Source organism: Pipra filicauda, unplaced genomic scaffold, assembly GCF_003945595.2.
Source record: "Pipra filicauda isolate LSUMZ 115617 unplaced genomic scaffold, ASM394559v2 scaffold3_size10097308_pilon, whole genome shotgun sequence".
NCBI classification, from domain to species: Eukaryota; Metazoa; Chordata; class Aves; order Passeriformes; family Pipridae; genus Pipra; species Pipra filicauda.
Window position 1 is genome coordinate 4,446,516 of NW_024104532.1, and position 27,543 is coordinate 4,474,058.

Sequence of the window (27,543 nt, forward strand, 5' to 3'; positions counted from 1 at the left end):
TAAGCCCTGGGGATTCCCAGTTAAACACATGATGGAAAAGTCCCACCAGACTGCTTTGGCATTGGTGTGTGCCACAGCTACATACGAAGGACTCAGTTGAGGTACAAGGAAGGGAAAGGGAGGATTTGCTCATCTGGTGGATGATGACATCCCACAAAGCACAGCTGAGTCATGCAAGTACCACTGCCCCACCTTTGCCGGGGACCAGGTTATGCTGAGCCAGGCACTTGCCCTGGGCATTCACAGGGCTGTAAAGGGGAAGGCACGGATTTATCACGCACACAGGGGCTTTGACTGCAACAAGGAAAGCTCAAAAGCCAGTCTACCCTGTATGACAGCATGTACATTTCTTCAAGGTCTTCCAACCTTCTCAAATTGCTTTTATTCAAAAAAAGTTCAGAAAGTCTGCCACCTGCAAAATAGCTCAAGGCTGACTCTTTATTTCAAGGGCGACCAGGGAGCAGCACAAGGAGCTAAGAGTCCTGTGGCTGTTGGAAGATGACCACTGAATTCTACAGCTTGACCTGCACCTCGGAAACAGCTTTTCTGCCAGCCATGCCCACCAATGGACTCCTAAACTCAGAGGGGGAAAGAAATAAGTTAAATAAGTTAATCAGCTGTGTTTACAAAAAACAACCCACATTATCAACAGGAACAAAAGGCTCCTGGGTAGGGAAGACACAACAGTGAGGACTGACTGTGCTCAGGTACATTCAGCAGCAGTCCTTGGTATCAAAATGCCAAGCTGTTCTCTGAGAAAGGAGCTACATCACACCTTCACAGTTATTTATGGACAGAAATGCTTAGAAACCCAATCCCTCGAGTCCGGTGCAGGAATACTCCCTGGCTTCTCCCCCTTTCTAGCTACCAAAATTCAGCATTAGCAATGGTCATATCACATAATGCAAAAAGTCAAGTTAGCATCTTAATTTAGCCAATTTTACACCTTTGGTACTAAGCTTTGCAAAGCAGCTGAGCCCACTGTGGTTCATTTAAAACCAGGGACACAGCCCTGGGTCTGTTCTGAAAGGATTCATTACCGCAGCTGGGAAGGACGAAGGACCTGTGTCCCAGCACAACCTTCAATCTCAATTCTTCACAGACAGACCCGGTACCACCCTCCCCCCCTTCCTGTTTAGCCCTGGCTAACAAGGATTACATTAAGAGCCATTTCCACATTAGAACACACCACGGACACAGTCCTTCCACTCAGGCTCTATTAGGAGGGTGGGCACTTCCTCTGTGTCATCTTTCCAGAGGCATTAGTACTCGGAGCAGACAGCTCTTCCTCCCAGCCCACTTTTCCTTTTTGTCTGGAGCCTGCCCTGCTCACAAACGTGTATTATGACATCAAGCTGATATGAAATCATGATGATTTCACTGCAATTAAGTCAGGAGCAGATGGGGCTGACGGAGCTGGCTAAGCAACAAATCTTCTAAATTGGAGAACTCTGTCAAGAGAAATTAAAGCCTTATGCAAAAAGCCAACTCGGGATCACAGAAAAAAACCAGATGGAAAGGACTGCAGGGAGGCAACCAGCCCAAGCTCCTGCTCCTACGACTGAAGCAACTCCACCTCTGCCACAGTCCATTGCAGGAAAATCACAGCACAAAGCACCAAGTTCCCAACAAGTAACACACATGAAAAAGCCAACAGACAGAAGAGGCATAACACTGCAAGAGCAGAGCAAGGCAACAGTTAAGCTTGGAAAATAACACTCAGACAGACAGAATTCCACAGAAATTAGCCAACCCCCCCCCCCCCAAAACTTAGGGTGGCACACGCTGGACAGACTTGAGACCTATCAGAGACATATCCAGTGTTTTCAACAGCCAGGGCGTGAGTTTGTCACTTGTTACCAACACCACACGGAACAGCAGGCAAGGCACAGAGTGCCATTACTAATAACTGAGACCCAGAGCAACCTGTTCTTTTCAGAGCCTTTGTGGGAGAAGAGAAAAAAGGTTCTCAATTGCTTCTAACAAGGAATGGCTTAAATAGGTTAAAAATAATGAACCGGTATGCTGCACATGGGCACTCCGTGCTCCTAATTAAGCAATCCTTTAAAAGGTGGCCTTAGGAAGCCTCTCAGAGTTGGTATAAGGAGGTTAATAAATTGCTTTGAAACCCTGTACGCAGCTTAGTGAGATGACTCAGAACTTGTTGTCACAGCCTAATGTCATTACCCGAATTCTGGCACTTTCCAGGGAGCACGAGGACACAGTTCTTTGCTTTACAGCCTCTGTTCCAACGATAATTCCTTGTAAAGGGCCTGTGACTGCTTGAAGAAGTTTTTCACTTTGCAGGTAAACCTCCCGACACCAAACCTTTGCAGAGCTTCGACTAGGAGTCAAGATCCACATAGTTTTTAATGTTTTCAGGTTGAAGTCTTTGTGACAAACCAGAGAACACACAGCAAATGGGTGTTTGGTACCACAGCATCTCGTTCAGGAAGGCGGGCATCTCATTCACCACTCACAACGTCTGGCAGAGCCTGTTGCTGCAAAACACAACAGCTGACACTAAGCCCACACTTCTGTGCACAAGTAAACTCTACTAACATCTGAAAGGCAGACTGGACTTCACACTCCTCCCACAGGACTTGCAGCTCCAAGAACTACAAACCAAGGCATTTTGACACCCCAAGTAGACTGAATATTCTTGCTTACAGAGCTCATCAAGGGGACTTTTGTTTCTAAAACCCTCCTCAGAGTCATGAGCAAATTTAGCGGACAGAGAAAATTATTTATTCTCCTGAAACCAAGTGATTTTCTCCAACTTTTAAGTATCTCATGTCAAAGCAAGAAAAGCGATGCCAAAACAATTCCAAGCAGCCACTCCGCTGCCAAGAAGGCATTTCATTGAAGCTTCTTCCCCTCCTGCCAAGGCATGTTGTCAGACATGTTGCCTAGACAGCAGCAATCATGGATAAGGACATCACAGAGTACTCCAGATACCAGTTCTTAGAAACATACCAGTTGTTATAGGAGGCATTGCTTGAAAACCATCCTTATTTGGATGGGGCTGTACTCAGCCTAGAAAATCATCCTAGCCAGGGGCACAAGCTACATTTCTTCTTCCACCTTCCAGGTAACACAGAGCCCACTGTGCCTCCGAAGTTTCCAAGTGTGCAGAGATATCTCTGAAGCCCGGCAGACTCTCTGCCTCCCTCTACTCTCAGATTATCTATACAAACGTTTATTAGCACATAATGTTCTCCACCTAAAGTTTCACATCTCGGGGCACCTCCTTCTCCTAAAGGAAGCACACAGTGACCACAGGGAACCTTGATCCAGATCACCACTCCGGGATGGCTGAGAGTGCACGGTGTGTTAAGATCCTGAAGAAATGGTTTCCAAAATGAAAGAAAGACCTTTTCAAACACTAAAAATATGAACTGTGAGCAGGAACTCTGCTACGTGTGTGAAAACTGTCTAAAAAGCAAATATACAAACAACATTTACACAATAGGCATCTGGCAGCATCATTTTCAGACATTTTTTTAATTTATTCTGACATGCTATAAAGGAATAAATTACACTGTTAAAGAATTACCAGCAATAAAAGTATTTCTTTCTTTCAGCTGGGCTAGAATAGGAGTGAGAAGGAAGACAGCCTGGGGCAGTAACCAATGTGAACTCTGCATGGTGCGAGGCTGCCCCCAAGAACAAGAGTAAATCTGGTCATATCCACTTCACAAGAACTTGAAAGAAAATGCCTTGGTTTAAAACCATCCAAATTTTCAAACCATTCAAATTTTTCTCAAAACTAGCAATCACAAGTCAGTCCAGCCGATGCATGACATGGCGATGCTCGGAGGCTGCCAATACCGGGTCTGCAAAAGATGCCACTTCGTTTTAAAAAAATCCAATCTTAGAATAGAGGGCTGGTCTCAAACAACAAGTTATAAAAATGCAAGACTGCCCCTTCCCCCTCAAGGAAAAAATACAAAATTTATTTAAAAACAAAATGAGGAAGAGTTACAACACTAAATCTAAAATGATTTAGAAAGAAATATGACTTCTTTTGCTTAACAAATGGCCTCAAAACTTGGTTTAAAAACAGGGTAATGTAAATTTCTTAAACTGAATTAACAAGGCAAATTAAAAAAATTTCATTTCCTTACAGAAACAGTTTTTTAGTTTTTAATGAACTTGTAAACAAAAAAGCTCCCGCTTCAAAATAAAAACAAAATCCCAGATCATATAGATGTTTACAGTGATTACATTTATCTAAGCAACTTACATACAGGTTCAGTTGTAAGATGTTAACTAAATTTCGTGACAAATATGCTGTTTTTCCTTTTACCAAGAACATTATAGAGTTAATGCAGAGTCCTAAAGATTATCTAGTAGTCGCTAAGTTTCTCTTAAGTCTTCACTTTAGATGCTGTTATTTCTAGCACAGGTAAGCAGGCAGAGTCTTTCATATGCTTAAAAACTGGAATCTTTGGTTACTACCATGTCAGCTGGCTTGGTATGTTGCACATAGAAGCCAACAACTTTAAGAATGTTTTAAGTGTACAACTTTCAAAACCCAGGGAGGAATAACCAGAAAAGAGTGCACAATTGTGAGCATTTACAATTATCACAACTGTTGCCGAAGACTGTTCATGCCATTCTTCCAAAACAATGAGATCTCATAAGCAGTGTAGTTCAAAGTAAAAAGGTAACAAAAATTGGCATATGCACAATTTTCTCCACTTGTGTGTCAACCATTAGTTAACTTTTCCACTTGAAAAAAATGCAATAGAAAACTGGACACCATGTTTCACTATCTCAGTAATATTCACAATTACAGCTGCTACAACTCAAAGTGCAGCATCACTGACACTGCCCAGAGCCAGTTTATACTGATATTAAGTTCTTTACACCAAGTAAATGGTTGCCCACAGCCACTGGCAAGTGTACGTATGAACTAAAATTTCTAGGATTTGGGGAGTGACAAGTCCTGCTCCAATCTGCTCTGCTTTGTCCCATCCTCGCCATGCTCAGAAACCTGCAAGATAAAGACAAGGGCAACTTACTGATACGGGATGAAAACGAGAAACAGCCTTCACAGCAGGAGAACTAAACATCAGTTATGGTCATTCAAAGGGGAAAATGCTGCTCCATCTTGGAATTGCAGAGTTCCTGGCGTCCACTTCCGAAGGTAATGATGTTTACCAACACCCTTTAGTTCAAACCAGCACCTCTCGCTCACACCTACTGCTGGCACTGGAAAACAGGCTTATGCACCAGCTGGATGCCACATTCCTCAAGCGGGAATTCAGACCAACAGTTTGAAAACAAGACGTGTTATTGCCACTAGGAAACAGGATGTAATTTCATAGGATTGTTTTCTACTTGTCTGCAGTGTCTCATGTTTATATCCCTGAATGTCAAACTGTCATCTGACTGCAGTGTGCTCTTCAGAGACACAGCACGGCACTGTCACACGGACAGAAGGCAGAGGCATGGGAATGACTTACCTTACAGTAACTGGTGTCACCACATGCCCACATGCACCATTCTCTGGGCAGACAAAACAGAAGCCAGAACCTGTGACAGTGACCAGGGACCCAGCACACCTCTGTCCTTGGAAGGACATGTGAAAACTCACATGACAGGGTAGGTGGGGCATCAAGAACAATTCTCTTAATGTTCAGCACTCCAAATGACAAATTCGAGACATTGTGGGATACGGAGAGTGAAGGAATACACACAAATCTCCAAGAACCAGTTACTGCAAGCTAAGCCAGTCTTCCCTTCGTGCTCATTCCTGGTGACTCAGGTGGCAGCACTGTGCTTTACAGAGGTAACAGGAGTCTCAACCGAAGATCACTTTGCCAAGCGAGTTTCCGTTCTGGATGCCCTCCAAAAAGGATGGTCTGTCCACGGATGAATTCAGCTGAGCAACAGCTCTTGAGTTTTTGCAACAGGAATCTCTTCACAGTGAAATACAGACAAAGCTGACCTCAGCTATAGCTTGTGCTGTCATCCAGAGAGAAGCAAGTGCAAACAAGTCTTAATAGCCTGACATTCTATCCCAAATGTATCTGGACAGCACTCAGAAAACAGCTTTAACTCTTCCAGAACAGGCTACAGGTCATTTAGAAGAGGTTCAATAGCTTTGTTTGAATCTTAATGCACTGAAGGACAATTCTCTTGATCCAGCAGTAGTCATATAAAAAAAAAAATCCTGCACCAGAATTAAGACAGCCATTCCCATTTGACAGCAAATTCGCACAGAAACCCCAGAGATTCCTTAGTTCCCTAACCCTTACTCGATGCATACAACCAAGAGTTACGCCGTTTTTCCATTTAGTGTGCTCAGCAGTGAACACTGATTCATCATTTGAACCACTTTCTCCATCCGGGCAGCCAAAACTAAGTGAACAAAGGAGGAGTGTGGGAAGAAACAGATCAACTCATTGCTTTAGAAACCTGAACGTTTCGAATGGAAACGGGACCCTGAACCTGAGGACAAAGGATGTGCTAACAAACTATATGCTGCTATTTGTTAGAATACCTCAAATCCAAGGTATTACAGGCAAGAGAACATCCATCTACAGCTAGAGAAAGTAACAGGGAACTGGAATCAACTCACAACATCCCTTCCAAGTCGTGTTAAGACACAGCCCAACCACAGCTGTCATATGAAATAGAGACACTCATGGAGCACATGCATCACTGCTGGTATGAAGAACGTGCTGAAGAGTTTGTTGGCATCTCTTTAACAGATCTTCACTATATACATGGCCAGCTCAAACCTGCACATTCATCACTGCTTGTCCCTCTCTGGGCTGTTACCCAAAACTTTGATAATCTCTGTGCTACGTGAGGGATACTCAAATTGCTTTATTACCACCAGAGCTGCAGATCTGATCGAAGGGGAAAAGCAACTGTCCTGTCATACCCTAACAAGCTCCTCAACTTGAAGCTCTCAAGCTTTGTCTGTTCTGTTTCTCTAGACCAGCAGTGCAGTGAAAAATACTTAGTTGTCAACTGGCTAATTCTCAAGTAGAGAACTAACAGTCTGTGCTGAGAAATCCTGCCACGACCACGGGCGTCCAGCGAATGTTAATGACGGGCTCACAGAACTCTCCACTGACACGAACTAAAAACACTTCTCACTGGAACTGGTAGACTTTATCCTGCAGATTGACTGCCTGAGTCAGTTTTATGATTGAGAAAAGCTGACTGTAAGCACTGTTACAAATCACACCTGAACAACGCTGTCAAGAGAGCAAGAGCCAAACTTCTTTGAGTCAGCAAAGAAGCTGAGCCTATTCAAACAGTTCACCTCTCCCAAGTTCAAAACCAGCTGATCTTGCTGTTACAAAAGACACGGCACTGAGTTCCAGAGAGGGACAGGGAAAAAAATAGAAGAGAAAAATGCCATGGACAGAACAGGTTACTCTGGAACCAGACAGAATATTCATCCTGAATAACCTACAGGACTCAGAAATTATTTAACATGGATCTGAGTTAAGGAAGCCAGGAGTACTTGCAAATGAGTAAACATCTGGAGATTGTCTGCTCACCATTCCCAGATGCACATCTTGAATAGTACTTGCACTTTATAAAGAAATGCATCTGTAAATTGCTATTTCTAGGACTCTTGTTGAACTGGATTTGGTTATTAGAGGGGTAGAATCTGACGCCATGAAGCCTTTTAAGCCACTTCCACGCAGGCTTTGCTACAGCAACTAAAAGAGAATTCAACTGAACTCTGGAAAAATAACCAGGTATTTCATTAATCTTCAATGTGATAGGAACACAAAAGCCACGCAGATTCCTCCGTAAGCTTAGCTTTTTTGGGTTCAAAACAGTCTTCTTTAATAGACAACATTCCATACAAAATGGCATGTAGGATTTTAGAAATCTGGAATCTTTACTTTGATGAAGAGATTAAGCATCTGAAGAGAAGTCTTCAGATGTTTGCCAAGCGATACTTTAATGCTTTGCTGACATTACAGCTTGATCGATTCGAAGGCCACAAGCCTTTCTTTAGGATGGGGAGGAAAAAAGGAGAAATACCCTTAAAAGGCTGCTACTCCATGCAAGAGCCAATGAAATTCTGCTAAAAACCCAGGAACTTCACCGTAGCTACAGCAATGGGCCTCGTTCCCAAAGGACAGGGTGATAAGGAATGTCCATGAGGAAACAGAAAAGGTCTCTAAGGCTCCATGGCAAGGCAGCTTCCCTGTTCCTCCTGCCTGTCACTCAGCTCAGCTTTGCACTCTGGCACCAAAGCACCACTACAAGGCGGAGGCAGATAATCATTTTAATGACCTTGCACTTACACACAGCACTTGGTCAGAGACAGCCTGAGCCAGGAGAGCAGCACATTAAACCTCAGAATACGTGAGTGAAACAGTATTTCACGAGGGCCCAACTTCATTTTCAGGGCAGCTTCTGCTTACAGATTATCACCTCCCGCAAGCCCTTCACTTTAAGCTCGAGCTGTTGTGAAGAATGTGCATTTTTTCTCAGATTATCTTCTGCTCTAACAGCCAACCTCTCCACACCCCAAATTGGGCTGTGTTCTGGACTTCAGTCAGAGCTTCTGTATTGCAGCAAGCAACCTAAGCCCAGATGCTTAATCACCCAGTCTGCTACATCCTGGTGTTTCAGCTGAAGGAACTGGTTTACAACCTTCAGTGCTGGAACATCTGTCAGCTGCAGCCAAACAACCTGGACTCTTTATGCTGAAAGTCTGACATTTAATGCAGCCTATGAAATTTTTTTTATTTTTTTTTTGACCTCGGCAAGAGCAGTAGGTATTTTACTACTTCATTTTTTTTCTGGATGAAGTGTTACATTTTTGGATAGCTATTTTGACTAAAGACACCTGGTAAGGTTTGAATGCTGCCACGATACATGAAAAACAATGTTTTGATACGTTTATTGCAAACACTCCTGCGTTTCTTTGACTTCCAAGTCTGTCATGTTAGCTGAATATATAATTTTAATATATATAAATATGATAGACAAGATGTACTGAAGAGGAGCAAGTACTAGCAATACCTCAGTATAGAACTTAGACCTTGCTTTTCTAGTCTCACTCGTACAATCTCATTGGCTTTAATTTTATCCGCAGCTCAGCTTGAGGAATTGGTTTCATTATAAGACTGTAGCAGTCACTAGCTGTGGCAGTTTCATCCCAGTGACTTACCAGCACTAGCAGATTTACATCACAAAAAAAAAGTATTTTAAAAGCTTCTAGACTGTGTGGAAAAAAATTGTATGTGCCTTTTCAGAACTCAGTTTTCAGTTATTACACAATTACATCCTGAACATGTCACAACATTTCCCTTTGAAACCATAACCTAGAAAAATTTCAAATCATCAAGAAACCTGAAGCCCCACCCCAGAGCACCCAGATACCTCAGAAAATTGTGACTTGGCAGTCCACAGCAGTTTGGGGTTACTGCTTGATTTAGGCAAGACATTTTGAGCTCACTGGTCCCTGCTTTTAACTCTGGACCAAATGTCTCAACTTAAACCCACTGGAGGAAGCCAGATCACTCACAATTTTCTGTTTCCCACGTTTGATGCATACAGAACAGAAGCAAACCCACAGCATTATACCAGCTGCCACAGAGCAGAACCCAAAGTCTCTAGATCCTTGCCTAGTTAATGAGAATTATCCCTTAAGAAGTGTTAGGTCTAGGATTTTGGATTGCATTATATATTTATATATATATAAATATATATATGTATATATAAATAAAAATAAATTAAAATGTCACATTCCCAACACCAAGTCAGTTTCTTGTTTTTGGAAAGTGGTTAATGCGGGAGCAAAAGATGCAGTGGTTAAAATGACCCAACATCCCCAGAAGAAATGATATGAATAACAAGGACATTTTGGTATAAAGTTAGTAGTCAAATTCTCCAAGGACGTCTTTTGGTTTTGCTTTTTAATTTAACAGCCAAATATGTTTTTTAAACCACCTCCTTGATCTAACACTTAAATTGCCGACGTTGTCCAAATTAGTGTAATTTTTTTTTCCTGTAACGTCACTTGGTTCTTGGCTACTAACCTTTCATGTTACTCTTGGATTTGTCAGTTTGCTTGCCTGTGGGGGTTTGGGCCTGCTGCCCCTGCCCACTGGAAGAGGCTGCCTGCTGTGCTGCTTTCTGCTTTAACATTGTCCAGTCGAATGTGTAGTCATATTGGTGGTTCAAGGTCCTAAAAAAGAGGGAAATATTTTACTGTAACACGTCATGGCTTCCTTATTGCTAATACCAAGCCTTCCCTGAAATACCAGAACTAGAGGATAACTCTTCCTATAAGCTGCTTTAGAGATTATGAATGGTATAGAAATGCTAAGTATTAGTAACTTAAAGGGATTCTTGCAGTAAGACCGAAAACCATCCAGCAGCGTTTCCTCACTGGTTACACAAAGGTCTGCACTTGTGGAAGCAGCACTTCCTCCCAACCCACCTTACCCACTGCCTGCACTGAGCTTCTGAGCTTTTTTTAATAGATGTAATTTTAAGGGAGAGAATGCAGTATTGTACATTGCTGAATAGAAATTGCTTTGGATTCCAGACACCTAGAGGGAGACCTGAGAGATCAGTACCAGCTCTTCTTTTGACAGATGCTCTTCACTCCAGAAGGCTGAGTTTATGTTCTGGTTGCTCTAACAAGCTCAATGAAGCACCACTATTCCTCTCTACTGAAATCCATCTCCTGGGTACCACTGCTAGTCCCACCACCAATTTCCAAACATAAAAACCTTCAAACTTTTACAAGGGGTCAATTTTTTAAGCTACTTGCAACAGAATTTAAAGCATGGGCTCAACCCTCTACCATTAGTGGTTACATCACATAATGCAAACCCCAGAGAATCTTTCTCCTTTATGTTTAACATTGAATATTTAACATTGAACATATTTTTCAGGTCATTTAAACAGCTTTTCAAACTCTGAAAGAAAGGACCAGAAGAACTCCCTACACTACACACATACAGAGCTGCTCTCTACAGTGCAAGTCCCACAGAGCAGGTCCCAACTATTAAAGCCCTGACAAATTTCTGTACTTTTCCACCTTGAGACTGACCTGAAAAGAATACGGAATAATTGCCTCAGATACATGTAATCTGGTGCCTCTTCAAAGCGCAGGCCACGACAGTAGTTCAGATACATGGCAAATTCTGCAGGGAATCCCTGTAAATCAACAGTGTTAATCAAGCCATGGCTTGCAGAAAAAAGCTTCTAACAACCCCGTAAGAAGGCAAAAAGATGTGCTTCTTTATGTAACAGCAGAGAAAAACTGGCTGAAGATTTGTAAAGTAATACCACTTTGCCCCTAGTTATTAATTTAATTCTGTATTTCAGAAAGTGGATTTGATCAGCAAGACCCCCAGGTACACATTCCTTCCCCAGAATTGTTACCTGATGCATGTTTTGCAATCACAACTTCTCTGCTACCAAAACCTTCAATGTACTTACTTATAAAGCACTTAGAGTTCATCCTAATTAAACCTCGTTCTTGTTAACGAAGTCTCTAAAATAGTAAGAGGCAATTGTCTCTTAAGAGATTCCAGTTGTTTCCTTGATAATCTACCTGAGCATACTAGAGGCAAGATCAGTTAATGGCACTAAGTGTGAAAACTTAAATCATGAAAACCTTTTTCAAAGATTTCCTGTCTTATATTTTTATACATTTAATGCTATATTAAAGCCTACCTGAAAACAGGTAATAGGATGTAAAGAAAATATGGGTATAGCATCCCTGGAAGTGTTTAAGGCCAGTTTAGAGGGGGCTTAGAACAACCTGGCCTAGTGGAAGGTGTCCCTGTCCCAGCAGTGGGGTGGAAGAAAGTGATCTTTAAAGGTGCCTTCCAACCCAAACCATTCTATGGTTCTATGAACAGTTCAACACTTTGAAAGATGCTGTCAGACTAAGGGTATAGATATGTGCAGAAGTAGAAAGTGCAACCCCTGGTGCTGCTGTTTGATGTGCAGAAACTACTTCATGTTCTCAAGGACCTTTGTTAACAAGTATGTAGGTGCCACGGTGCAAGAGAAATCTGAAGACCCAAAGGACAATACTGGAAAAACATCATTCTGCAGCAGGGTTCTAAAAGCTCACTTGCATCCAATTCCACTACAGCCTCTACCTGAGTTGGAGTAGACAATATGAACAATCTTGAGGCAGAAACAAGTGTATGTGGGCAAGCCAGACAGCTTCACCCTGGTTATTTATTTACTTCTACATGTAAAGCTTCCACTGTATAACGTGAAGAACTGAACAAGCCTGACTTAAGAGAGCTGGACAGCTTGCACAGCCAACAGTCAGCAAGAGCTGAATGATGGTGGCACGAACTACGCCAAGAAGCGGCAGCAAATGCCTGCCCTGTTACACTTATTCACAGTCTAGCTGGGTGGCCAAACACAAGGCACCCAGTGCCTGCCAGAGAATATTATTCAGCAGCAAATGCCATGTGAGACTATCTAATACTTTGGCTTTAGTTTAGAAAAAAATCCACAAACAACAAAACAAACAATAAAGGAATTTCCATTTCACAGTATGACATCACTTGGAAACTCTTACCTTACACAAAACCTCAACAGGAGTGGACATTTTCTTTTCACTAATCTTTTCATACTTTTGCTTCTTTGTTGCAGCCTGTGGAACATGTAGGTCACAATATAAGAGATATTGTGCAACACTGGATTAACAAGGACAGCAGTAAAAAAAAAAATGACAAAAATCCTTTGGTCAACCATAAGTATTTTATGTGAAATCTCCAAGTCCCACACACTTATTGCAAAGAGAATGAAGGTCAATCTGGTATTAAGATTTGGACACAGTTTAATACCATTTGTCGCAGTCTAATGCTTCCATCACATGGCACAGCTCGTGTAGTTCTAGTTGCTGCTTTTGTCCATTAAACAGACCAGACTTGCATTTACATTTGCCAAATTTGTATTAATTCCCACTCAGTGCCCCATTCAGGGCTGCCTGGTGTTTCAGTAAGCACCCGTTACATTCATTTGCAGCTGAAGAGTTCCAGTGTCTCACAAGCTGCTGCCTTTTTAGAAAACTTGCAGCTGCAACACCACTGGAGCTACAAAACTCTCATATGGAGGAAAAACAATTAAAACAAGGAAATAAATCACTGAACTCTATATAACAGAAATATCTGCCATGCTTGTAGTTGGCTCCCATACATGGAAATACTGAACAAGCCTGTTGCAGCCAATAATCACTCAGTGGTGCCATAACCTGGACTGAAGATACCACTGAGGCTGAACTTGCCACGCAAGAGATTATTTCCATGCTCTCTACAGCAATTCAAAAAGCCACTAACAAATGTTATTTTCTATTTCCCAGAAGGGCCTCAGACTACAACAGGACAATAATAATTGGCAAAGATGACGTAAGCTATTGTTTAGCATAAATTTTGAGACAATCAAACAATGCACATTTTGCCTGCTGCGCAAGAGGCAGAATCCACATTCTATAAATATCATGCTTTGGGAAAAGCTGCTTTGTATAACTGAAGCTAAACATTATATAAACCCACCTATCCTGATCAGCAGACAGAAGCATGATACCCAAACATGAAAAAAAAAAAAAAAAAAAAAAAAAAGAAAATCAAAAAGGCAGGGTGGGGAGAGAAAAAAAAAAAAAGCAACACAACCTACCTTTAATCCTTGCCAAGGCAGACTGGTTCTGTTAAAGTACATCAATACATAGCCTAGAGACTCCATGTCATCCCGACGACTGCAGAAAAGAGGAAAAACACAATGAATTACAAATTCTGGCATTTCACACTTTATTCCAAATAGTGCGAGCATTCGAAAATTTAAATTAAAAATAATTGAGGGATAAAATCTAAGCTTTGATCCAAAGGTCTCTTTCTAGTACAGCTAAAAAACTGATGTGCTCACGATTCCACTGTAAAAAGTCTTCCCCAGCAGAAGGGGATCCTATTCATTTTTCAAGCAAGGAATACTCAGTAAGTATTGTGTGTTCTTTTCATCTGCAGTTACATTAATTTGGGAAAGAAAAACTTTGGAAAATTAAAGAAAAAGAAACATTAAATGTCTTTCCTGCTTTATAAAGTAGCTTGGATAGAAATGGAAGTTTTTGTTGTAGGAACTATGGAATGCATTACTTCCTTAATGAAGATTTTTCCCTGAACCTTGTCTCTGGGATCAATTCTGAACATCCAGCCCCAAAAGGGCACAGCTCCTTCCTTCACTTCCGTGAAAAAACTCTGAATTGTCTGGGTTTTTTTAAATACAAGCAATATTGAAAGTGCACGCATCAATCTGAGAGGTGCCTTTGCTTTCTTCCCATAAGAGGCCTGTTTTGGGGCAGCTGGAGAACTCCAAAGTGACCCATCCACAGACTTCACTGAGAACTTGCACGCCAACTCATGTAAAGGCTTCAAATGTTTTCTGCACATGCTCCAGATCCCCACGTCAGCCCCGTGAATACCACTGTACTTCGCTACACAGCTTCCATGAGTGCTAAGACTAGTACAGTTCACTGAAGCGGAAAACACACTCCATGACTTTTTTTCCTCTTGGCAAAGTTGCCTCTTCCCAGCTGTGGTAAAATCAGATTCCTCCTGACTGCCCCTCTGCAGCTGACATCTATTTAACATGAGACAGAAAAATAACTTATTTTTCTCCTCCCAGCTCCCTTATGGAGAGAATCTGGTGGATATTGCTGCTGCTCTGCCATCCAGATCTGCAATAAAAGGATTTAAATGGTGAGTCAACTCTCTAACCCTTTGGGGAACGAGTTCAGGAAGCTATCCCAGAAGAAGATCACCTTGGCTCTCTAAAGCTTTTATCACAAGGCCAAAAAAGCACTAATGGGTCAGGGAAGAGAGGATTGGTTCTCTCCTCTCGACAGCAGCTCACTGTGAGATCATCTCAGCTGCAACATGAAACCACAGACAAAGACAGAGGGACGAAAAATTATACTGAGACCACAAACTCCAGCCTGCAAAACTTGCTAATTCTATTAGAATTGCAGATTTTAATCATCACCAGGATTCAAGGAACCTGTATGGGGCCATGACATAAAATTACGTGTCCTTAGGAGGCAGTGATAAATTCAGAAACAAAGGCATGAATAGTTTCCATCCCCCATCCAGCTCATTGTTTCAAGGTTTAATGTCATGAGTCTGTTGCAGGAAACATTTAGTTTTGCACATCGCTAAGGGGTACATTAAATTTGAGCATATACTGATAAAAGTGATTTTCAGGCTTTGGAAAGCGGGATAACACTCTCCATTACCAAAACAGATAACATTGCAAACAGCTCCTTGAGCACAGCTGTCACTACCTACAGGAAAACATGTTCTGCAACAGATAAAAGCACAGGACGAACAGCTGAAATATTCTGCCATGAACTTCAGAACTGGTTTCTCCTGACTGCAGGAATTTATTACTTGTCTCACCACTGGCTTGATCTAGACAGTTTAGCAGCTTTTAGCACGTACCAAGTCAGGTTTCTAATCATAAGAGATTTCCCATTACCAGCAGATATGCTGTAAGACTCCAATTAAATTCAAAAGCAACAATCCTTTGCAAATCCCTCCTTCAGTCTCAGGTGCTTGCACAGCTATTCCCTTACCAGAGCTGCTTGGGATCTATGAAATGCACTTACTTCAGAAATTACACCTGTCATTTACTCTCCTTGACCCACATGTCAAGTAGGCTTAAATAATGACACTGACAGGCAATAAAATACCCTTAAGGAAATTAAAGCAAAGAAGAACATGGAACATTTTAAAGCACCAAGTATTTGTGGGTTGCATGTTCTGTTGAAGTTGACCACTAGAAATTCTGTTGTTCCCATCTTGATTAACATGAAGGTCAGAGTCACAGACATTCATGAAGTTTTAACCAACCAAGTGACATCAGCATCGTGTGGTAAAGCAACACTATTACACTTTTATATTAGAATATTTAGGCACATAGGTAAGGAGGAGAAGAGAGCCATTTCTTTAATATCTCTTGAGTATCTAACACTTCCAACCAACTCAGAGAGCTCTCTCCACTGAACCACTGCTGGGATACTGAAGGAGCAGTATGTTTTTGATCTAGATGATAAAAACGTGTTTATGATTAAGCAAAGCTCAAACATATATATACACACACACACATGTATACATACATTTAGACACATAACTATGACTATACCAGAAACTAAAATACAGCGCGAATGGAGATATTTAAGTCTTGCTGGCAGGCAAAAGGAGAAATAATAGTTAACTGACTTGAAGAGAGTGAGAAAACAAGACATCACCTTTAGAACACTAGTTACAGAAAGCCATCTCAAGCCAGGCAACAGTGGTGTCAACAGGTACCAACACATCAGCATAGTGCACCTTTGTGAAGGTCCTCCAACATATCCACATCAAAGTATGCCTTAACCTTTAAAAAGCCAAAACAGTACGCACAACATCCACCTCATGTCTGCAAGACAGTCTCTTCAAGAAGCAAATTAGGTGCTTGGATTTTTCCCCTACCCTTGCACAGGCAGCCAAAAAGAAAAACACTTGCAAAAGGGTGGATACGCTTATTTCTATAAAATTAGTTCAGACACTTGAGAAGCTTACAGAGATCACCTTGCAGCCTCCAAAGCACAGCATGAACATTGCACTCACCTCTGCTCAATGCCAAGATGTGCATTGATGCTGGCATATCGAGCTGTGCCAGTGAGATTTTTGTCTTCTCTGTATGGTATGTGTTGCCTTGTCCTGTTGTCCCGGTACTTTTTGGCCAAACCAAAGTCAATAAGGAATAACTTAAAGAAAAATGAAAATAGGTTATATTCCTATACAATTCAAGAAATTCCCAATTTCTTTCAGTGAGCATTAGCTACATTTTAAGACACCCAGACAATGTAACAGCCTACAGTTAAAAGAAGCAAAGTAACAGTGCAGAGGCACAACCAGCTTTAACTAGTCAGTTAAAAACTTAATAGTGAATTAGTTTAAGCCTTTTCTCAATCCACTGGAATAGATTAGATTGTGCTACTCAGCATCTGCAGCTTAGTTCTACAACTACTTTATGTTACTACTGCAGTTCCTATCACATGAGCTCGATGACTACAGTGCACAGTTGAGGAAGGAACTGGCACGGTGAAAGCACACCAGGAACCCCACTGGCACTGGAGCAGGTCACACACACAGAGTTAATGGCAGCTCAGCAGCTTAATGCACATGATGTACATCCTGCAACCTTCTGTCTCAAGGAACAGTGACCATTTTGCAGAGCACCAAGGCCAAAACCTTCGACAGCAAACAAGACATCTTGCTCTCAGCTCTTTGCTCAGTAAGACTGCCAAGACACTATCACAGCAGCGTGACAGTCACTAATGATTTTGTAACAGCCAGGAAGCTGAAGCCTCATAATTGAAGCCAATCTGGGTTTCTAATAACCAAGCTTGCCCAGTGATTTGATATTTAGCAACACCTGAGTGTGTGCTATCAGTGAGCTGACAGCCAGCCCACATAAAAGGGTTAATCCAGACAGTACCTTCTCACAAGATTTCAGGACTAGGCAAAAAAAAGCTGAGGCAGAAGTACCTAAGGAACGTTTCAAACTCTAGCATCAGTCTTCAAGCTCCACATCATGAGCTCCTGAATCCAAGTCTGGATTAATGCTACAGGATCAAGGACTACAACCCCTACAGATTGATGAATGCTGCAAAAAGTAACTTGAGTGGGGGAAGGATGTGAGGGAAAAAAGACATTTAAGGTTCGATAAAGTCTCAGTAAAAAGCAACTCAGTATCAGCTTAAAGCTGATTAGAGAACAGAAGATGCAGCTTTAAAAGCAAACTGGAGACTATATGCAGGTGTACCAAGGCTGCAACAAAGAGTTACTCTGGCACACTGGAAGTGCTGTGAATTATAAAGTGACACTCAACACAGAAGTATCCAAGATACTGAAAGTTTCTGAACTGCACAGTAGCTATGTTTTAGAATTCTGGTGTAAGAAGATAGTAGTCTAGACAGGGAGAAGAGAAGCTAAAAACCTCTTAACTATTGGTGTTGGAGCAGAAAACCTGGGGTTGAAGTCTTGCCATGATTTATATGAAAACACAAGGCACAGCAGTTCTACCTGTGCTGTTCTGGTGCAAGTCACCTCGGAAGCCCAGAATGCTTTGAGCGAGAGGCCATAAACCCAAGTTTTTCCAACAACTACACTGCTCAGACAGCTCAGCAAAGTGGGGGTCTTGGCTTTGTTGCACCCGCCACAGCTGCCACTACAGGTGAGCACAGACATGTTCTCGAGCTACCAGGAAACGATTTGATATACCAAGAAATACTTGATACGGAACTCCCAAAGCAGACAGTGCAAAGCTTTATGTGATTACAACACTGCAAATGTGACTTCCGTAGAAGCAAAGCCTGAACTCGAACACAATCCCTTATTTACTGATTTGGTCCAGAACACAGACCTGGTTAATGCTAGTCAAATAACTGGGTATTATTTTACAGCACCAATTTCCCTGGGGAGGTTTAATGTGCTCCCCTGTTTAAGATGATTCTGTATTTCCCTCTAGATGGGTGGAAGGTAAAGGAGTAAGAATTAAGTCAGAAGACACAGCCCGGTTTGGAGGAGCACAGAACATCCTGATGCCAGTCAGCAGAAACAGACGTATTCCCGCAGATAACCTCATACCACCTTAACTCTGTTTGTTGCACTATCAGCAGGAAACTGGAGAAGTAGGGCACAATTTTTGCCAAGAGCAACTAGAGAAGTAGATCAAAGTCTCTGCCTCTGATAAGAAAGTTTCAGAAGCAGACAACAGAAGGCTGTCAGCTTGTGTACAGCAGCTATCTGCCTGGGATTTAATCCATGGAGACTATTGTGGAAAGCTACGGAACAATTCTATGGCCAAACTCCTCAGCTATGATTCACATTCAGCAATTTCCAGCTGTCCTGCTACCAACTGGCGTATGTCTTCCTTTCTCTCCAATTCATCTTCTCTTAAAGAGAAGAAATACCACATTTAACACTACAAGATAAGCTCATGCTTCTCTAAGACACAACTTGTTGGAGTAGTTTCATTTTAGAAGCACAATGGATGAAAATATTAGTCTTCATTACACATTTGGGGAGATTTTGAACAAACACTGTACAGGAAGGAGCCTGGCTGAAGCAATAACAGAATTTCTCCACGTGCATCCACAGACATTGCAGGAACCCTTCGGGAAGGCAAGCAGGAGCCCTGATATTTCACCCAGGGTGGCATGTCTATCCTTCAGCACATTCAGCAGATTGCCTTTGAGTTTTAAAGGCCAAAAATCAAACCTGCACCTGAAATCAAGCACGTACATGTAGCCCTATCGAAGTTCAGAAACAATTCCACAATTTAAACAAGCGCCACAGGAAAACATCTTAGTAATGTTACATGTTTGCCAAGTATGTCTGAATAATGCCAACATAAGAGGTGCTTTTGCAAGATCTACATTCTCCAGAAAAACAAAAACCAAAAAAAAAAAAAAAAAAAAAAAAAATAAAAAAAAAACCAAAACCAAAATAAAGCACATGAATTTGGGGTTGAGGTTGGAATAGGAGACAGTTCAGACCTGGTTTAATCCTGAGAAAGATGGGTCCTGAGAAGTACTAACAGTCATGCTTCTTTTCCTCTTCCCCACTGGAGATTCTAAACACTGAACAAACAATAGAGGGTGGCAGTGCATCAAACAGTATTGCTTACATTGCAACATTGGTCGGCGCAGACAGGCAACACCGAGGCGTTCGAGAAAGAACAGGGTAGCCAAATGCCATCCTTCTTCCACCAAGCACTGTAGTTTTCAAAAAAACTATGTATATTTCCATCTTTTTTTTATTATCATTATTATTATTATTTTTTTCCAAGGAGAAAATTTGAAAGATGTGACAAAGTAAATTTCAACTGTGAGCCGCTCCAAAATGGCACTGCCTTGACCAGGGATAGCAATGGTGACATTTGGCTCTATTAAAAAAGGAAATTAAAGTTTTGCTTACAAAAGCAGCCTTTGGTTCCACAAACTGCCCTTCCCCCAAAAGACATTTAGAAAAAGTAAATCTTCAGTAAGGAAGAGGTAGAAGGCATTTAGTCACCTTAAAGTTTACTTTCATAAGCATGCAGGGCTTATTACTAGCAGAGCTGGAAATTCATCTTTTAAGGTGGGAGCAAAATTTCTCCCAATCACCAAATTGGAATTTGGAAAAAAAATCAATATAATTTTTTTTAAATATAACTGACAGGAAGCTACTGGAACAAGATTACCATGCTATTCTAGACTCTGTGGCTGATTTTCTTTAAACTGTGTATAGTCATCTCTAAAAACTCCAAAACTGTACTTAGTTAGAAAAAGAAACATTAAATACTGTATGGTGGCAAGTGTTTCTTAGATAAAGCACTTGTTTCCAAACTGAAGTAACCTATTCCTAATTTTGCTCTGTAAAACTATCAATTTGCACTTGGATCAGGAACTATCTCCCTAATTTCTAACCCCCTGAAACATAAATGAAGCCCATGCCCACAGACAGTGTTTTACCACCATATCATTGTGTGACTCCCTAACTAAGCTACTAACGGGGAAAAAAATATAATGGTTTACAGGCAATTTTGTATTTTGTTTCAGTTGATGCAAATCTAATGTGTTCCTCCTCTAAAGTAAGCACAGCAGCAATTTCTAGGCCATTAATCCACACAAAGATGAACTACAGTGCAGCAATGCCAACCTAGCATGACTGTGCAAAAGTATAGAAAAATGGCCCAAAAAAGAACAATTGGAAATCAGAAAACTAGAAAACTAGGAAAAAACAAAAAAAAAAGTTTTCAAGTTATACTATAAGTCATGCCAGAAAACTAAGGAGCCTAACTGCTCAACACAGCAGAGAAAAATAGAGCTGTACAGAGTGAAAGTATGAAACTTGGGAACAAGCAAAGTTTAACAGCAACAAGATTACATAAAGACTGTCTTTCAGCTGGAATTACAAACTTTTCCAACAATGGTTGTATCTAAACACTCAGTGCATTGCACCTCTTCAGACAAAAGCTGTTATCTCATGTTATTCAAGCTTTCCCCTTCTAATGTTCATGGCCCTGAAGTTGGCATTCATACAGGCAAACAAAGGTAAACATTTTTACTACTAGTAGTGCCTAAAGAGATGAGACATTCTCAGATGGCATATAGAGAAGATAAGTGGGAATCTTGCTTCCAATAAACAGCTTGATCACATACATTTGTCCTGAAGTTAATTGCTATTCAGTAGCATGCTTAATGCATTGCCAATGCTGCCTGTCTGCCCGAGCTCGACATATCAATTGCAGGGTTAAGCATATTTCACTCAAGAAAACTAAAAATAAAAAGTTGTCCTCTATGTAAGTTTTTCAACAGGAAACATGCACTTCTGACTATGTTTACCCAGCCCAAAAAGTGCAACAACCTCAGCCCACCCCCCCAGCTTTTTTTTCCCCACAAAGTAAATTTTAAAAAAGTTCGTCGTACAACATATTCAAGTATTTTATAGCTTAACAGTTTTCCATCAACATATTTGCATAATTTCTTTTACTTATAAAGGCATCTAAATGTTGAGTCTTAACCTTATCCACAATTCTGATGGATGAAGTGTTCTCTTTACCAGTCTGTCACTGCAAGATTTAATGCCTTGATGACTGGTGGGTCAGGAGCTCCCACGTTGGCACAAATTGTTTTCGTCCCAGGAAGTCAGGCCCAAAGCCAAAGACAAGATTTGACTTTATCATTGAGGAAAAAAATTCTATTACAACAGTCATGTCAGTAACAAAACTCCAGCAGTGAAAGGAGTAGCTAAGTATTCTATAGGGTTAGTTTACAATCTTGTTGCAAGTCTAGAAATCAGCTAGATGAGTCAGAGACCCACATGTATGCCACTGCATTTAGAAGTGGGTATCAAAAGAACCAAGTTCTCACCTCAAAGAACTGTGGTTTAGCATCCAAAACATCAGTTTTAGCAATCAATTTTACAAAAGTTGTGCAGCTTGAATCAAATCACACAGGCATTCTCTTTGGACTTTTAAACAAAGAGCTTTAGACTAACCTTATTACAGTGACGCCCAATACCCATTAGGAAGTTATCTGGTTTAATGTCTCTGTGTATAAAATTCTTTGTGTGCACATATTCAATTCTACTGATCATCTGTAAAAAAAACCAGCAAGAAAACACGTAAGATTTCAATGAGAGAACACAATTCACTTAAACCTTCAATGAAAACTTTAATTTTTAGTGTTACCTTCCTGTGCAACTTCAGTTTATGTATTTGCTTAATGAAAACCATTTTTTTTTTTAAATATTGTTCAAATAAGTTTATCTTTCTTATATGTTAAAATTCCATAACCTTGGTTAGGAACTGGCAGATGAAATATCTGAACTATTTCCCAGATACCGAAGTTCATGTTTCTAACTATAGCATCCCATTAAAGAACCATTTCTTTCTCTTACTTCAAACACAAGACAATTTTAAAGCTCATTCCCTCCCCCACCCCAGTTACTCATTCATCTGGTTATTCATTCATCATCAAACATCACTTTTCCAGGTAAGTTTTCATGGAGCAAGTAACAACTTGATTGTGGCCCATCCTGTCATATCTAGGCTACTGTGATCCCGGAATATCTGTCAGCAGTGGAGCCGCAGAGAAACTCTGGAACATCGGCATCATCAGACGAGGTCACACCACCTCCTGCCGTGAGAGCCCAGTACATGGGTCACATGGGTTATGTGGCACAGCTTCCCAGCTCCTCACACACTCCTCATGCACCTTTAACCATCTGAATTGCTACATAGTACCCCTGACAGTTGCTCTACTGGACTATGCCCTAAAAACCAGCTGTGAGCACCGATAGCACACATTCCCTCTATGTTTCCCAGGTGACAAAGAATTAGTGTTTGTCACTCGAAGCAATACTGCACAAAGTCCTTACAGATTCCCTGGAGATGCTGTAACACCCAGACTAGAGCTAAGCGAGCAGGCAAGTGGCTCTCCAAAGCAAGCACACCACTCTCTTCGGGCAGCTGAGAACAGGGACAGCTGACCCCTTGTCTCCTTACAAATGCCATGAGCTTCCTTGGCCAAGAGCCTGGGATTCTACGAGCATCTGGCCAAGTGACAGCTTGGTACTGACATCAATTACGTAATATTAGATGAAATTTAAACTACCATTGAAAATTCAACTCCAGAAACACTCATTGCTTTTCAAGGAGCTGAAGCAGCACAATCAAGCTACTCATTAAGTAGCAAGAAATAAATATGGCTGCCCATTTGAAATGCTGTATTCTCATGGAGAAGTTGGAAAAATATCAACTGCTAGAAAAAAAGGCTTAAGACTTCAGTTTTAGAAGCCATGATTAAGTCTGAGAAGTGGCATCTCCACTAACAGCTTTAAGAACTGGTCTTTGAGGACCAAACAAGCAAGACAGTATTTATTAGCTCATGGTCTGGTCCTAGAAGTTACAGGAGAGTGTGAGTGCACAGGGACAGTCAGTAAGAACAAACCCCACATGTCCCCACAGCTGGCCAACACGTAACAGGTCCCACTGAATCAGACCATAACTGGAGACTGCTTCAGACCTTCTACCTCCATGGCTGATACTGGGAGTTAATCTGCCCTTATTAGTCTTGATACCTTAACGAAGTTACCCTTGTTAGGTCTGCAGATGAAGGAGCTGGTAGCTGCACTGTCCTCCCACCATGCACATTTTGTAGGCCAGAGCTCACAGAAACCACCATTATTTTGTCCTATATAGGTCAAGTGTTCACTTAGATATATGAAACTCTGCATTAAACATTATTTAACCCATTTAAAAAGAACAACATTGCACAAAAGCCCTTGGGGTTTTTGTCTTCCTCCCACCAAGGCTGTACATACCTGGTCTGCTAGCATAAGTACTGTTTTCATCGTAAACCTGCGAGAACAGAAGTTGAAGAGGTCTTCCAGGCTGGGCCCAAGAAGATCCATGACTAGAACATTGTAGTCCTTTTCTTGACCATACCACCTGCAACAAAGAAAATGATCCAGGATTAGCAGGAATCCTAATGCAGCCCAGGATACCACCAGCCCTCCTGGCTGCAAGGGCACATGGCTCACTAAAGTTCAGTCTTGAAAAGCTAACGAGAAACTAAGGCCAGCAGTGTCTTATTTTTCCTGGAAACAGAAGTCTGAGCACAAACCAGAATACACAAGTTGGCGAGTGTGTGTGTGCACATTTAATTTGCCCTTAAGAAAAACCACTACTAGGCTTCGGCAACTGAAACACCAAACAGCAGAACCAAAACGCAAGCAAAGCAGCAGCCATTACGTGTCAGTGTTGTGAGGTGTATGTACAACATCTGGACTGAAACTCATCTGCAGGACACCTTACACTCATTGTTTCCTGCATTCATTTCACTTCACAGAACCATCTTTACATGCTTTCGACTTTGTTTTCAGGTTTCATTTCTCTGCTCAGACCAAAGCAGCTCGTGCAGTTAACTCATATACTATGCCTTAATTTATTTCCAAATTAAAAAAATGGCAATCAAGTTCTACTGTCCAATTAAGTAGAATATAAAGGCTCTTCATTAGATTTTCAACATGATAAAGGCTAAAGCACTTAAGTGCCATAAAAGCAAAATACGTATGTAACAAAACGCTAATTGCAACCAGACTCTGATTCACCTTTAAGTGCCTGATATATCAATTTTGGGCACAAAATAAAGGTTACCAATGCTGTGAGGACAAGCAGAAGTCCTTCCATGTGTATTTTTCTTTGCAATCCATGTCTAGCATTTCCATCATAGCATTGCTTTGTATCTGCAACTGGGGGGTAGTATCTCACCACCTAAACTGACTGAGAAGACCTGGAGTTACAGCCTTCACTCCAGCCCATCTCAGCTGTGAATTTCCATATTTTAAATGGGCACTGAAAGACAGAACTTGAACATTCTCCTCTCCAGTCCTTCTGCATGTTCCAAATACCCAGTTAAGTGACAGCTGTATGTGAAAAGCTGTTTATAATGCTGACATGACACCTCATTGATCAAAGGCTGCAATTTTGCCTTTGCTAAGCACCTAGTCCTTATAACAAGGGTCTAGTGCCAGTAGCCCAGGGATAAGACACTGATTAGCTCCCTCCTGGAAGAGAACTGAAGTTTCCAACAACAGTGGCACAGACAAGATACATCAAGACTGTACCTCATAATAAGAGCATTCAGATTAAAAAAAAAAAAATCAGGATTCAGCTCAAAGTAGCATCTGTGACTTAAATATCTGTATAGACACTGTATTTCCACTTTAGGCAACGACTCCAGTAGACTAATGCATAGATGTCTGTAAAATAGTTACCACTGATAAAGTCAACAAATTCCTTGGTACCCATAGGATTCCAAGCTTAGCAGGGGTAGTAAAGTAAAATGTTTACAAAGCACAGAGAAAAGATTCTATATTTGGATTTGTTTCAGGTCTGTATCTTCCCACTGTCAGGATTCTAGCAGAAACCATGCACTTCATGCTGCAGCATTGTTATAAACTTGATAAAAGTTATGTATGTGGCTCACACTCCTTGTTTTACAGATCAATCTAGGACCTTTATTCGTTCCCTACATCAAAATGAGGCAGAAAATACATATTTTGCAAGCACTCATTCAAACTGAATGTCAACAGAACAGTTTTCCTCCAACATGTTAATGACCACACCAAGGCTGTAAGTGTTATTTATCAGTTTTTGCCTTCTAAAAATTCACTGAATGTACAACAATGCACAAAAAGACCCCAAACTTACCAGTGACTCAACTAGGAACAAATGCTGATGGTATTATTTGATGAAGTTCGTAATATCAAAGAAAAAGGTTAATATTTACACTGCAACCTGATACCAAGCCATGAAACGTATGTGTTTTAAGAAGACCTGCCTGCCTAAGCCCTTCTAAGGAGTGATCAGCAGCTACTTTCAACTGCAAGAGCAACCAAGTAGAGAATTTAAAATATGGAAAATGAAGCGTCAAAATGAGATACTGTGGAGAGAAGTTCTTAATGACCAGCTTCAGTTCAAGAATTATTAATGAGGCCTACAAATCTACTTCTTGGTTCCTATCAAAGTCACCAATGTAAACAGCTTTTGACGCTGCCCTCTAAACAGCTCCACAGGTCACAGCTGAAAACAAAACATGATGGTCATGTGGAATAATAAAACCTGGACCAAGTTACCTGCCTAGAGAGTCTGTCCCATGAAATTTAGGTTTGTTTAGGAAAAAGTCTGGAGAGTAAAGAGCTAAACTGAAGCATTCCAAGTAGTAAATCAAGATCTAAATAAAATTTTTTTCCAAGAAATGGAAATCCAAGTCAGATGCTGAGTGTAATTGTTCAGCACAGTAATGGTTCAGGGCCCAAGAGATGCAGTGTAAGGGAAAAGGATCAAAGATCAGCTTTCAACTGAGCTAAGAAAATTTAGTTACAGCATCACAGAAAAAGTGGAGCTGATGCAAAGTAAGCCCACCCTGGGAGGTACAGTTTAAAAAGCCTTTGGTTCCTCTACAGGGATCTGTCTGCTGAGTTAAGTGCAGTAATTCAGGTTGATTGCACAACCTCCATTTGTCCTACTTCTACATAGGCACAAGCAAATTTTAATCTCCTGATCATTCTGCACTGGTGGAAAGCACATTCAGCTCTGCAAGATAAAGAAATAAGACAGAAGAGCTTAACATTTCATTTTCATTATTACCTGCCTGTAGTTCCTGACAGAAGACTGTGGCACCTATTCATTTCACTACTGGCAACTGGAACTTCTTCCAGAGCATTGGAGTAACTTGCGTTTTATTTACTTTGCTAACACTCCAAGTAAGTTTTCATTTCCCTTGGAACATTTCCAGGGAAAATGGGATTAAAAAGTAAGGCTACATCATGTCCATTCAAAATCTAGGAACTGCTACTACTGGTAGCTGTGAGTGTAAAAATAGTGGAAGTCTTGTCTTTTCTTGGGAAAAGTTGGATATTACGATATGTAAAAGCTGGTGTTCCAAAGAGAAATCTTTCAACTCCTAATACTGCATCAGGAAGGAAACTTGCAGTGAACTACCAAGGGAATGATCCATACAAAGCCCTGGGCAATTATTAGATGACACTGGCATTTCAGAACACACATGTCCCTATAAGGGACTCCATGGACCTTTTTCCCCCCACACACACACATTGGAAGTCCACTCTCTCATACTGAAGTTGAGGAAGCAACAGCAGTAATACATTTAAACAGGGAGAGTTTTGGAGGGGAGAGAAAAGCAAGAGCAAGAGACTTAACTACTTGAGAGCTCACTTTGGGTTTGGCAGACTTACATAAAATGGATTATTTCAAAAAGAGAAGCTAATTTATTAGACTAGGAAAATTCATTATTTCTCTAATTGATTCTCACAGTGCTTTACATCCCATTAGGAATATTTCCTTTACACAAAACATTCACAGGACAGAATTATGAGGAATAGTTCAGTTTACCCTTTAACTGGCAGTGTCACACTGGAACACCTGACACAGCTGTTAGGAACCCTGGTCCATACTCATCTG

General features: G+C 41.1%; 1 protein-coding gene across 8 annotated transcripts in view; it reads right to left on the minus strand.

Annotated features, from left to right (window-relative positions):
* Positions 1 to 409: 409 nt before the first annotated feature.
* CSNK1A1 (casein kinase 1 alpha 1) overlaps positions 410 to 27,543 on the minus strand; it is a 36,577-nt gene continuing 9,443 nt past the window's right edge. Inside the window, exons 3-11 of one of the 8 annotated variants that reach the window (XM_027718501.2) lie at positions 23,880 to 24,006; positions 22,053 to 22,151; positions 19,568 to 19,651; positions 16,632 to 16,771; positions 13,648 to 13,726; positions 12,551 to 12,625; positions 11,054 to 11,160; positions 10,068 to 10,180; positions 410 to 573 (exon numbers count right to left, since the gene is read on the minus strand). In XM_027718501.2, coding sequence (XP_027574302.1) covers positions 425 to 573; positions 10,068 to 10,180; positions 11,054 to 11,160; positions 12,551 to 12,625; positions 13,648 to 13,726; positions 16,632 to 16,771; positions 19,568 to 19,651; positions 22,053 to 22,151; positions 23,880 to 24,006 — 973 coding nt within the window. In that variant the 3' untranslated portion in view covers positions 410 to 424. Of the gene's footprint in view, positions 574 to 3,485; positions 5,000 to 10,026; positions 10,181 to 11,053; positions 11,161 to 12,550; positions 12,626 to 13,647; positions 13,727 to 16,631; positions 16,772 to 19,567; positions 19,652 to 22,052; positions 22,152 to 23,879; positions 24,007 to 27,543 lie in introns of those variants that run through there. The other 7 variants (XM_027718498.2, XM_027718505.2, XM_027718503.2 and 4 more) reach the window with 7 other exon arrangements.